This window comes from Nematolebias whitei, chromosome 1, assembly GCF_014905685.2.
Source record: "Nematolebias whitei isolate Nwh7 chromosome 1, NemWhi1, whole genome shotgun sequence".
NCBI lineage: Eukaryota > Metazoa > Chordata > Actinopteri > Cyprinodontiformes > Rivulidae > Nematolebias > Nematolebias whitei.
Genome location: NC_056498.1, coordinates 64,753,518 through 64,767,376, shown reverse-complemented (window position 1 = coordinate 64,767,376; position 13,859 = coordinate 64,753,518). Strand labels below are relative to the sequence as shown.

The 13,859-nt window shown below is 39.2% G+C and overlaps 1 protein-coding gene across 1 annotated transcript; it reads right to left on the bottom strand.

The window, feature by feature from the left end:
- Positions 1-2,362: 2,362 nt before the first annotated feature.
- On the bottom strand, positions 2,363-8,511 carry LOC119430329. Its single transcript, XM_037697752.1, has 3 exons — positions 8,226-8,511; positions 7,542-7,706; positions 2,363-2,535 (listed from the first exon to the last, which is right to left on the bottom strand). The coding sequence occupies exons 1-3, from the start codon at positions 8,509-8,511 to the stop codon at positions 2,363-2,365; spliced, it is 624 nt and encodes a 207-aa protein (XP_037553680.1).
- Positions 8,512-13,859: the final 5,348 nt, after the last annotated feature.

Genomic DNA, 13,859 nt, shown 5'->3' with positions numbered 1-13,859 from the left:
TCTGGTTCTAAATAGAAATTCAGTCCTGCCAGAGTCACAGAAAATCCAAGATTTCCTCTTATTTTTGCTCTCACTTTTAGACTTGGCTTTGCTCAAATCAGATGGTTGTACAAAACAACCCTCAGGAGAGAGGGGACATATTTTAGAAAATTTTCCCTGAATGAATCTTCCAAGTGATCAGTTCTATTTAATTCATTGCATGTGAATTTAGCTCGTAATGGAGGATCTCTTGCAGATTCTAAGCTAAAAACTGTTCTGATGAGAAATAAAACGAGAAAAAAGTTCTGTCATTTGGATTTAAAGCTAGAATTTGCCATGTCCTTGAAGGAATGCATATTGCCCGCCACTTTGATGGTTTGAAGTTTTAAACAAATATCTGATCTTTTTTCCAACTGTGTGTTGGGAGATGGAGCTCAGCTGCTGCCACGCCAGATTCAAGCTCAATACCAGTCACAATGGCTCAGTTACAGATGCATTGGCTAAGGTTGATTACCTGGTGATCACTTTCAATCAAGTTTACTTCAAATGTTTTTGAAAATGTACATTCAATTGTTTTCTGAGCATTTCATTAAAGTCTGGTTCAAGAAATATTTTGCTAACACAGGCAGTAACATTTTGGTGTGCCTTTCATGGCAGCACATGATTTCTTCACCCTGAAGAAATGACCATGGGACCAGAAATAACAAAAGTAAAGTTATAAAATGTAATTCTTATGTTTATCTGTTTTTAAATTGACATTTAGATTTTTCATGCATTACAAAATTACCAATTAGGAATGTCTTAATTCAGTTCAGTTTATTTATATAGCACCAAGTCACAACAGAAGTCATCTCAGGGCACAGAACAGAAACATTTATTAAAAAAAAAAACATTCTTTATTTGAGGTGCAGAGCACCTTCATTGCAGAACTCGTCTTTGAGCAAGCATGAAGGCGACTGGAAATCAAAGTTCGTGCTCAATCATCCAAGTACAAAATCCAATAATGCTTAGTCAGGTCTGTTTATTTTTTGTGGAAAGACGTTTCGCCCTCTATCCAGACTGGATAGTCTCCAAAGATTTAAAGAGTCACTGAGCTGTCGTGTCCTGCAGGTCTTATCTCGGACCCCAGGCCCTCCTCCAGCTCAGGAGGTTTCCAGCTCGGACTCCCTCATAAGAAGTAACTCTCAATAAATCAAGGAAACGTGAATTCAGTTTACCAATTGTATTAAATCAAGGCAGGAAAACGTCAGTTACAGCGAGCTCTAGACGGAAGGTTAAGCAGTGCGCTCCTTAAGTGGACCAACCTGTTTGCTGGAGAAAAGATGGTTTCTGGGGGCTGTCCTGTCCCCTGTTCACTCCTCCCAGGCAGGCAGCCACAGACAAATTGGTTAAAGACATCAAAGTTCATGCTCAATCATCCAGGTATAAAATCTGGTGCAAACTGTTTGGTCCACTTAAGGAGTGTACTGCTTAGTGGGGAAACCGTTTACTTGGGACTCCTCAGACTGATGAAGCCCTCTGGATAGAGAGCGAAACATCTTTCCACCAAAAAAAAAAAATGTCCAGATGACATGACTGAGCATTTCTGGGCAATAGTGGAAAGGGAAAACTCCCTCATGAGGAAGAAACCTTTAGCAGAACCAGGCTCAGGACAAACGGTCGTCTGCTTTGACCAGCTGGGTTTTGAGAGGAACAGGAAGGAGGAACAGATACACAATGGCAGGTTTAAGACACATGTTAAGATAGAAATAATGTCAAATGAAATGATTGAATTTTAACAATTCATTTTAGGAAATGTGGTCAATTTGTCTTCCAGTAGTCTAAGCCTATAACAAACCAACCCTAATTATAGGATTTATCAAAAGGAAAGTCTTGAGCCCAGTCTTAAAACCGGACAATGTGTCAGCCTTATGGACAGAAACTGGATGTTAGTTCCACAAGAGAGGAGCCTGATAACTGGGATTCCTCCCATTCTCCTCTTGGAAACTCTAGGAACCACAATACTTGCAGTCTGAGAGCAGACTTTTTATTATTATTATTTTTTTTACAGTAGCTTAACTTTTTCTAGCTTATTTTTTTTAGTTTAAAGCATATTTAAAAGGGCCCACTGATCCAAATCTCTATGATCAATATCCAACATCGAAAAAACTCAGCCAGTGAAAAATATTTAAAAGATCATACGATGATTACAAGATAGATGGTTTTACTAAAATCTAAAAATAGAAGACAACCATTAATTAAAGCAAGTGGTATCATCTGTCCCAAAGACCAAAACCATAAAGCTGGGTCTCTGTAGACAAAAAAATTAGATTTAAGACTAATTTCAATGGTTCACACTAAAAACAAATAATTCATTATGCAGTCAATGATAGAATATGATACCTTATTCCTGCTCGTCATTGGAAAATAAGTTTGGTTCACACAGATACAAGAGTCCTCTGGTCTCCACCTTATCTCCTAGTCTGCCTGCATTGTTGATTCTGCTGGTTCTCAGGATTCCCCGTTCCTTCTCTCCCAGTGTAAGCTCAGCACATGAAGGGGGTCCAGGCTGAAGGCCTACAATGGCAATCCAAACCAAGGCAAGTCGAGGTAGTCCAAGATTCATCTGTCTGGAGGTTTGGGCAGGGTTTGGTCCAACTTTGCAAATAACGTGTTATGTGTTGTATGTTCCCATACAATGGGGATATTGGTTCTCTGTGTTTAACCCAGGGCTATTCAACATAACTGCTCAGGGGGCACAGTTTCTGAAAGCAAACAGCTCGGGGGCTGGACATCCAGCAGTTAAAGTCATGTAAATAAACCAAAGTTTACAATGATCTGTTACCTTTTAAATGTGTTTATTTTATTGCATTGAATCATAAATTCAATAAACAGAACCCAAATCAAGACCCCCCCCCCCCCCCCCCAAAAAAAAAAGGTTGGCCAGATTGAGGTCACTCGCGGACTGGAAAAATCGCCTGTGGGCCGCCAGTTAAATAGCCCTGATTTAACCCATTGCAACTGAGATGCACCCAGTTGGAGCAGTGGGCAGCTATGTAGGCTACCTGGGGAGTGGTGCTTGGCTGTCTTGCTCAGAGACGTGGGGATGGCTGGGAATCGAGCCTGGGAATTTCTGGTCCCAGGTCAGCTGCCCTGCCTCTACCCCATCTTGGCCCCCAGAGGTAATTTTTTTTTTTTTCAATTCAACCTTTATTTAAACAGATAAGTCACATTGAGCCTTGAAGACTCATTTACAAGTGAGGCCTGTTTGGACAATTAAAAGTGGTGAAAAATGACACATAGAGTTTGGAGACAAAAAATTCCTAACACTCTTAATCTTTGGTTGAAGGTCAACAGCGTGATAATGAAAAAAACATCTTGCACATAAGCACATTATGATGCCGACAGTCTGCACTGCAAGGTAAATAACAAAGACAACTAAGAGTTATAGTTGATTGTGAGGACACGTGTTATAATTTATCCACTGAGTCGCACACAAAACAATACCTAAGCTATATTTTGATCATACATACTTTACAGATCAATTTGTGCAACAATTCCCATCTTTTCAGGGTTATAACCTCTACCATTAATGGGAAATAATTTGTTTGCTTTGTTTCCTAACCAAGTCAACAAAAAGTGTTGCGTGATGTACTAAAATGAAGACATGATGCAGCTTAGAAGCACTTATCCAATACAGAACCACCATTTTTTATTTTTCATGTCAGCTAAGGGAACAGTCTCAGATAGCCTGTGTTACAAAAGCAGCAACCTAACAAAATATACATAAAATAGTCAAACTCGTCTCCCTTTTTTCCTCATATTACTCAAAACATTTCACATTAATCAACTTTACATTAACATCCATAAGAGACGAAAAATTAATGCAGACAAAGAGCAACTTTACATAACTAAATAGAATTCAGAATTATTTTTATTCACATTAATCAACTTTACATTAGAATTCAGAATTATTTTTATTTCTGTTGAATGGTTATAAATATATGGCCACAACACGTGGGATCAAAGGCTATGAGAAATGTGACAAGTCGCTGTTTCACATCCTTTCACAGACAGATGCAACTCTCAGTTCACTTGTGACGAACCACCGTGGTGTAAGTGACATCCTGATCGCTTGCTTCACGCTGCTGAAAGAAAAGTAAACATTAACTCAATGACAAACAAAAGGACGTTCCTCCAACAAGGAGACATTTATCATATTTGACCATATTCGATCTTGATTCTTTGCAATTTGTAAATTCGGTGCAACTTCCAGTTAAACAATGAGCTTTAACATTCAGCACAATCCACGTTTAACCAAAGGCGCTTCTGAAAAATTAATGAATGAGAAATGGGGCGTTGTCATGTCTTAGTTACCCGTTGCAGACTTGTTTGCTTTGCTGGAACCACAGAGCTGTGCGTCACATCCACATCATGTTCAACTATCAGACCCTGCAGTTAAAAACAGTTACGAGGAATATATGTTTATTTTGTTAAGGAAAGAATGAAAAGTTGGATGTAACAGCTGGTTTCACAGTACCAGTATATATAGCACACTGGGTTTACCTGAGCTGATTTTTTTGTCTTGAAAGAAACTTCAGAGTATGTTACCGCCTCCTCAGTCTGTTAGAGAACACAACAAAGACCGGAGGACTTGAGCAAAGTTTGCTTAGTGCAACTTTAAATCTACACATCTTTAAAGTTAATGAATGTCACAAAACACACATTTGCTGGTGGAAATATTAATAATAATAAAAAAAAAAATGCTTAAGAGGGAATCAAGTTTTACAGTTTTTTTTTTGTTTTTTTGAAGGAAGCTGTTTGTGCAACATTTCCCATAAGTCTTGTTAAGTTTAATTTAGCATCACTTACCAACACTGAAGTAGTTGAAACTGCTTTGTCATGCTCTGTTTTAAAAAAAAACTGGTGGTTATATCCAGCACTTTGACAATGTCAACCAGAAAAGTAAACAAAATGTAAACATATTAACAACCATCAAAGTTCCTCAATAATCCAGGTTAAAAAAAAGCCAACAAAGTTAATGTCAGGGGAAATTTGGTAAATATTTATCACTAAGTAATGTTAAATTAATGTGTGTGAGTTGAAAGAGGAGCCTGCAGGCGCACCTGACGCCTCCCAGTCTGAGCTGGGAAGCCCAGGTCGTCGTGACCAGTACTAGCTGGTATGCGTGTATTAAAAATAATTCTGGCACATTGTCCGGTGCAGATCCTCGTGACTGGGTTTCAACTGTGCAAGCCTGTGTGACCTGCTTTTGTAAGGGCAGAGTGGCTGAGTGCTTAGAGCAGTCATCCTCCAATGCAAGAGTTGGGGGTTCGATTCCACCAGCAGTCACATATCGAAGTGTCCCAAGACACTGAACCCCTCATTGCCTCCGATGTGTGTCCCACCGGTGTATGAATGTGATAAAGCTCTGATTACTCTTTGTATCGCTATAGTAGAGTGCTGTGTGAATGGAAAAATGAGGGCACAGATTGTAGTATAAAGAGCTTTGAGTATACAGTATATCATCATAAGATAGAAAAGTGCTATATAAGTACAGTCCATTTACCGTTTACCATCTGTCCTTGCAAGTTTATACCCTCTGGTATCAGATGCTGTGCATCTGGAAGGATTTTTACTGAGACTTTTTTAGTTTTGGACATTTGTTATGATGCGTAACCATGGAAACAAGGCCGTTTTCTACAACCAACAGCAGCTGATTAACATCTCAAAAGCTCAAATAATATCTCAACACAGCACCAAATCTCAAATGAGTTGAATGGATGTTCTGTGGATGCATTCTCATCTACCTGCCAGCTGTGCTTGAGTGCCTGACCACTGAGATCTTGGAACTAGCAGGAAACACGGCTCATGACAGCGGAAGGACAGGATCGTCCCTCGGTACCTACAGTTGGCTGTCCGCAGCGACGAGGAGCTCGGCAGACTGCTGGGAGGAGCGGCCATTGCTCTGGGAGGAGTTCTGTCTGGCATTCTGGTGGTTCTACAGCCCAGGGGAACCGAAAGGCCAGCCGAGTCTGGGTGGACGGATTGGACGGCATCTGAAGCCAGTTTCTTAGGATCCACTGTGGGATGGATCTTTACAAGAGATCCTTCCTGCCTACAGTCATCAGTATCTATAACATCTCTTAATGAAATGAGGATAACAAGTTACTACAACAAATAATTTCCCTCTGGGATTAATAAAGTATTTTTGAATTTGAATTTGAAAGTAAACTCGATTAAAAATATTTTGTCATCATTTGTTGCTCCGTTGCAGTAAGTCAGATAACGAGAACATTTTTCTTTCCAACAGTTAAGTCAGGTCCTCTAGACGGTTTCTTTTTGTTGAAACGTTTAGAATTTCATCCATAATGTTAAATGGACTGCACTTGATCTTTCTATCTTATCAAGATGAGCTCTTTACGCTACAATCTGTGCCCTCATTTACCCATTCATACAGCACTTTACTAGATCTATACAGAGAATAATCTGTGAATTATCACCGATGGGACACACATTGAAGGCAATGAGAGGTTCAGTGTCTTGCCCAGGCAACATGTAACTGCTTGTGGAATGAAATCCCCCCAGCTCTTGCATTGGTGGATGACTGCTCTATCAGCCACAGCCGCCCCATAAAGGCAAAAAAAAAAAAAAAAAACTAGTTCCATCCAGAGGATCTGATGTAACTTTGTTGGATAACAAACAGGTTTCATATGAAGCTAGAGTTAAGACTTACTGCATTTCAGTATAAACCAGACAAACAAGACCACGATCATGATCAAAATCAGCAAACTCAGAGGGATGATGAGGATCTTTATGTCGAAAGAACTGTAGCACACAGATTTCGTAAATCAATACAAATTAAAGTGACATCGTGTTTTTAACATGTCAAAATATTTAAAATATCTGTTTAACTTGAGTACAGTCTGACCATTGTTCAAAAAGTGCAGAAAATGAAGTTTTTGACCTGTGTTTCTTTTCAACTGTGTAACGTGGTCCAGCTGTTGTGAAAGTTTTGATTGTTTCTACAAGGGAAAAACATTTTTTTTTTACTAAAGTAAAAAAAAACGTGACTTGACAAATGAAGAACTAGCGGTATTGTAGGTAGGATAAGACCCCATGATTAGCAAAAACTGACACACTGTCAATACCAGTAGCAAGGTTAGAAGCACTGATTTGACCAAAAACCAGTGCAGTTTGTTTTTGTTTGAGCATTTCCATGGAGAAAAAGTTATCAGTGAAAAAATATGAACGGTCATAGAATAATTCTAAAATATTTATTTTTTTGTTGTGATACTTTTAAACAAAGGTAAAACTTTAAGTATGGCCTTTTCAACTTAAGCAAAACAAATAATAATAATAAAAAAAAAAACATTAGCTTAAAAAAGTCATTTGTAAATGACCTAATGTATATAATTTTTAAACTGTTATTTGATCATTCAGATAAAAGTTGACGTAACACAGCTGCTAATGCTACCTGATTTATTGAAGGGTTACAAGCTAATGATTGTCCTGAAGTCACTTGGGCTAATACACACAGTTCTTCATAATTTGAAGAACAAAAAGAGTCAGAAATCTCTTACCTTTAGGTTTTTCAGTAACAGTTAGGTGTACTGGCATCTGAAAGTCTCCTTTGGCACAGTAATACCAACCACTGCTCTCTGGACTCAGTTCACTCAGAGTCACAGTGAATCTGTTATCACCTCTCTTGTTCAGGGTTACTCTGGTTCCATCTATTATTCTGGATCCTTCAGTCACACAGCTGCTTTTCAGTTTACACCATTTCATCTGTCCATGGGTTGTGTAGTGACAATCTATAGTGATATTTTTTCCAATCAATCCTGTCACTGTCTGATTATCCACATACAGACTGGGTGTACCTTGATGGGAAAAATAATATATCCACATAATTAAAGACCGAACTTATCAGCGTTTGGATAATTTTCCTGATAAAAACTGACATTCTTACATTGAAAATGGCCTCAACAAGTTAAGTACAAGCAAACAGACACAATAATCAGAAAGTTCAGCGCTGACCTGCATGAAGCCATACTCTGAATAATGATGAGTAATGAATAATCCTCTCTGCATTAAATCCACAGCTTTGCTACAGCCAGTTAATGTCGGTGAGAATTAACAAAATGTAACAGCTCTTACAAACAATATAGTAGCAAAAAGCTAACCTTGTAAAAAAAAAATAAAAAAATTACAAACTTATATTTGTCTTATTAAAAAAAGCTTTAAAATCTGCATTAAAAGCTGCTTACCTGTGGTAACAGACAGGTGAAAATAACACCCATGATCGGCACCGCCATCAATCTCCACAGCACACCAGTAATAAGTGTTTTGAGATGTCAGCTGTTTTATGGTCACAGTGAAGATTGATTGACTTTTATCATCAGAGATTGAATATTTATTTGAATCCCTTTGTGAGTTTGTTTTAACTGTATACGAGCAGGAAGACCAATAATTTCCCTCACATAAATATTTCACATGGTTTCTGTATTGTTGACTGTAAATCCAGGGGATAGAGACTGAAGCTCCAGCCTTCATTGATACTTCATTGACCGTACATAGGCTGTAAACACCTGTGAAAAGAGCACATTGTTTCAGTATTACAGTTAAGGTTGATGAGGTGCATTTTGTTACATTTTACACATTTGTAGACGTTTTTCTAAAACATAAATCAGAACACTTGTTTGCACAAAAAAGAAAAATGAAAACTAATATCCACAGACATAAATGTCACAGAGGCAACAAAGTACCTAAATATGATGAAAACAATGCAACCAACCTGTTATCAATGTTAGAGTGATGGGAATGCTGAGAGGAGCGGCCATATTGATGTGAGAGCAGTCACAAGAAGAACTGAGGCACTGCAAAACTTTCCACTTTTACATCGTATGCTAATTGTAAGATGTCAACATGTCGCTTGTTGCGTAAAAGGTGACTTCCTAATTTACTTGAATCTAAATTCCTCTTTATGTCGTCTTCACTTGTGCAAAGTCCAATTTAACAAACCACACATTGAACTTCACAAAAATCTTATGTAAAAAACGACTTTAACTAAATCTGCATTTAGAAAATAAAACAGGAAAAAAGTGGTAAATGCATCATATGACAGACATTTTGAAACAAGGTAGAATTTCCGTTGATGCTTTTAGTAAAAAAAAAAAAAAAAAAAGGAGGATTTTTTCTCAGAACTTGAATTCAACCTATTCTTTTTCATCTTCTTTTGACTTTTCTTTTTCAGGTGTTGCTACAGCGATCACTGTATGTAACTTGTATGTCACATCGAGGATGACTCAAGTCATCCTCCATCTCACTCTGTCCTCACTCCAACTACCTCCATGTCCTCTCTAACTGCATCCATATACACTACATTGACAAAAGTATTCACTCACCTGCCTTGACTCACATATGAGATTAAGTGACACCCCATTCCTAATCCATAGGGTTCAATATGACGATGGTCCACTCTTTGCAGCTAGAACAGCTTCAGCTCTTCTGGGAAAGCTGTCCACAGGTTTAGGAGTGTGTTTATGGGGATTTTTGACCATTCTTCCAGAAGCGCATTTGTGAGGTCACATATACTGATGTTGGACGAGAAGGCCTGGCTCTCAGTCTCCACGCTAATTCATCCCAAAGGTGTTCTATCGGGTTGAGGTCAGGACTCAGTGCAGGCCAGTCAAGTTCATCCCCACCAGACTCTGCCATCCATGTCTTTATGGACCTTGCTTTGTGCACTGGTGCACAGTCATGTTGGAAGAGGAAGAGGCCAGCTCCAAACTGTTCCCACAAAGTTGGGAGCATGGAATTGTCCAAAATGTCTTGGTATGCTGAAGCAGTCAGAGTTCCATTCACTGGAACTAAGGGGCCAAGCCCAGCTCCGGAAAAACAACCCCACACCTTAATCCCCCTCCACCAAACTTTACACTTGACACAATGCAGTCAGACAAGTACTGTTCTACTGGCAACTGCCAAACCCAGACTCATCCATCAGATTGCCAGATGGAGAAGCGTGATTCATCACTCCAGAGAACACACCTCCACTGCTCTAGAGTCCAGTGGCGGGATGCTTCACACCACTGCATCCAACGCTTTGCATTTCACTTGGTGATGTATGGCTTGGATGCAACTGCTCGACCATGGAAACCCATTCCATGAAGCTCTCTGTGCACTGTTCTTGAGCTAATCTGAAGGCCACATGAAGTTTGGAGGTCTGTAGTTATAGACTCTGTAGAAAGTTGGCGACCTCTTCGCACTATGAACTTCAGCATCCTCTGACCCTGCTCCGTCAGTTTACGTGACCTACCACTTTGTGGCTGAGTTGCTGTCGTTCCCAAACACTTCCATTTTCTTATAACACAGCTGACAGTTGACTGTGGAATATTTAGGAGCGAGGAAATTTTACGACTGGATTTGTTACATAGGTGGCATCCTATCAGTTCCACGCTGGAATTCACTGAGCTCCCGAGAGCAACCCATTCTTTCACAAATGTTTGTAAAAACAGTCTGCATGTCTAGGTGCTTCATTTTATACACCTGTGGTCATGAAAGTGATTGGAACACCTGATTCCGATAATTTGGATGGGTGAGCATTTGGCAATGTAGTATATCTTCTCTTTGGCCTTCCTCTTTGTCTTTTTCCTGGCAGCTGCACTAACATCCTTCTACCAATACACCCGCTGTACCTCCTCTGGACATGTCCAAACCATCTCAGTCTGGCCTCTCTAACTTTATATCCCAGTTGTTCAACCTGTGAATGTTATGTACAAAGTATGCCGAAATGCCGAAAAAACCAAAGGGATGCTTTTTTCAAATAGGAAGTTGGTCCCAGCAGTTCTTCCTCCGATTTTATCCTCAAATGGTGTCCCCATTGAGTTTGTTGATTCCTATAAATATTTGGGTATCTTGGTCGACTCACATCTTTCTTTTAAGCTCCATGTGGAAAACTTGGTAAAGAAACTGAAAGTTAAACTGGGTTTCTTTTTCAGAAACAGATCCTGTCTAACCCTGAATGCTAGAAAACGCCTTGTATCTGTGACTTTCCTTCCCTCAATTGATTTTGGTGACATTATTTACATGAACGCTCCTACAAGAACCCTGCAGATGTTGGATGCTGTCTATCATGGTGCACTAAGATTCATAACTGGCTGTGATTATCGTACCCACCACTGCACCCTGTATTCATTGGTTAACTGGACATCATTAACTTCACGCAGACTCTCTCACTGGTACATTTTCATCTTTAAATCACTTCTTGGTCTACTGCCTTCATACATCTCCTCCTACATGTCTCTGCGTGAGTGCAGCTACGGAGTGCGCTCTCAGGACATTATTACCTGCAGTGTTCCCTCAGTGAGGACTGAACTAGGCAAAAGGGCCTTCTCCTACTCCGCTCCTGTCTCCTGGAATATCTTACAAAAAGATTTGAAGCTCTCGATCTTGACCTCTCTAAGTGGCTTTAAGAATCTGTTGGACTCCTGGCAGGGACCAATGCAGACATGTTCCTGTTTTTAGTTTTATACATTTGTCTTGGAATCTAGCTGTTTTTTTTTTGTTTTGTTACCTTTTTCCTTTTAGCCATCCTATTTGTTAAAAAAAAAAAAAAACTGTAGTATGAGTTTTTATAACTGCTTATTGTTGTTGCTGTTGTCCATTGTTGTCATCTTTCTTTGTTGAAATCAGGTCTCTCTTGTAAATGAGTCCTCGAGGCTCAATGGGATTTACCTGTATAAATAAAGGTTGATTGATGTTGTTATAGCTGCTTAGCTGAAGATCCTTCAGAGAGTGGTGAGTACGGCAGAGAAAAATATTGGGACTTTTCTTCTTTCCATTCCAAATATCAAATGCAAATGCTATCTGATCAGAACAAATGATATCATTAGAGATTCCACACATCATGAACATTCACACTTCTTAACTTTGGTAGGAGGTTTCACAGTGTGAGGCGCAGAACAGATAGACTGAAACAGTTAGATCCCTCAGGACATTAGACTATTGAACTCTAAAGAAAATATAATTAAATGTTCACATACAAATTGAAATGGCATAAAAGTAATGCTGGAACAATATTGATTGATTTTAATGTTTTCATTTTAGTTTATTTACTTAATTACTTTTTCAATTGATTTGTAAACAACCTAAATTTCTGCAAAACTTGCTAAATCAAAATAATCTTTTTTTTACTATAAAGTAACACACATTTTTATAGTGTTTTATTATTATTATTATAAATAATAATTGATAATAAAAATAATATTTTATTTATAAAGCCCTTTAAAACAACAACAGCTGCAACAAAGTGCTGCACTTATAAAATCAAGAACATTTAAACACAAAAATAAAACAGCAGTTAAAATATTAAGACCAATAAAAACAATAAAAACAGTAAAAACAGTTCAGAACAAATTCGGTCTGTGCTAAAAGCCAGGGAGTAAAAATGTGTTTTTAAAAGTTTTAAAAATGGACAGTGAAGAACAGTGACAGGGCTCGTCTGATGGGAAGAGGGAGATTGTTTCACAGTCTTGGAGCAGCAACAGAAAAAGCTCTGTCCCCTCTGAGCCTCCGTTTGGACCTCAGCACCTCCAGGAGCAGCTGATCAGCTGATCTGAGGCACAGAGCAGGAGAGTATGGGTGAAGCAGCTCAGAGAAGTGGGGCAAGACCATTTAAACTTCTAAAAACAAATAAAAGAATCTTAAAATGAACTCCAAAATGAACAGGAAGCCAGTGGAGTGAAGCCAAAGTGGGGGAGATGTGCTCCCTCTTTTGAACTCCAGTTAGAAGCCGAGCAGCAGCGTTCTGGACCAACTGGAAGCGTTGGAGGGAGGACTGGCTGACTCCAAGGTAAAGAGCATTACAGTAATCCAGCCAAGATTTGATGAAGGCATGGAATATGGTTTCCAGCTGCTGCTGTGTAAAGATGGACTTTACCTTAGCCAGCTATCTGAGGTGATAAAAACTGGCCTTGACCACCGCTCCAATCTGAGAATCTAATTTAAAATCACTGTCCATTTTAAAACCCAAGTTAGAAACATTTTCTTTACTACATGTGGTGCCAGAAGGCCCAGATCAACAGGGCAAGGTTCACAAGAGCCACTAGGACCAAACACCATCACTTCTGTTTTCTTTTCATTGAAATGTAAGAAGTTTAAAGACATCCAGGCTTTGATGTCTTCAAGACACAACAGAAGCAGCCTAACTGAGGGGGCATCTTTCTTTTTTAGTGGCATATACACTAGATCTGACTATCATCAGCATAACAGTGAAAAAAGATACCATGCTTTCGGAGGATTGATCCCAACAGAAGTAGGTACAGGGAGAAGAGCAGGGGACCTAAAATAGAGCCCTGTGGAACCGCAAAACACAGAGGAACAGTGGAGGATTCAGAACCAGCTATGTTGACACACATAGTTCTGTCTGCCAGATAGGACCCAAACCAGCTCAGTGCAGTACCACAGATAACCACTTGGTGCTGTAAGTGTGATAGTAAAATGTTGTGGTTCATTGTGTCAAAGGCAGCGGTTAGGTCGAGCAGGACAAGAACCACATGTTCACCAGAATCATTGGCCATAAAAATATCATTTAAAACTCTGAATAGAGCTGATTCTGTGCTGTGTCGAGTTTTGAAGCCAGACTGAAAAATCTCCAGGATATTGTGCTCATCCAGAAAACTTTTTTACCTGATAATATACCATTTTTTCTAAAATGTTTTAAATAAAAGGCAGCTTGAAAATGGGCCTAAAATTAGCCAAGACACTTTGGTCTAGGCTAGGCTTTTTAAGCAGGTATGCTACCACAGTATGTTTAGAACTTATTGGGACAACACCTGAGGACAGACTATTGATAACAGCAAGGACCACTTGCCTGATGCTGGAAAACACCTCTTTTAAAAGAC

What these genes read in the sequence shown, in the direction of transcription:
- LOC119430329 (XM_037697752.1), bottom strand. Translation starts at nt 8,511, where the DNA reads ATGAAGGCTGGAGCTTCAGTCTCTATCCCCTGGATTTACAGTCAACAA. An exon ending in TCACCTGTCTGTTACCACAG is followed by an intron (nt 7,707 to 8,225) that starts GTAAGCAGCTTT and finishes GTGTGACTGAAG; the next exon opens with GATCCAGAATAATAGATGGA. An exon ending in TGTTACTGAAAAACCTAAAG is followed by an intron (nt 2,536 to 7,541) that starts GTAAGAGATTTC and finishes TTGCCATTGTAG; the next exon opens with GCCTTCAGCCTGGACCCCCT.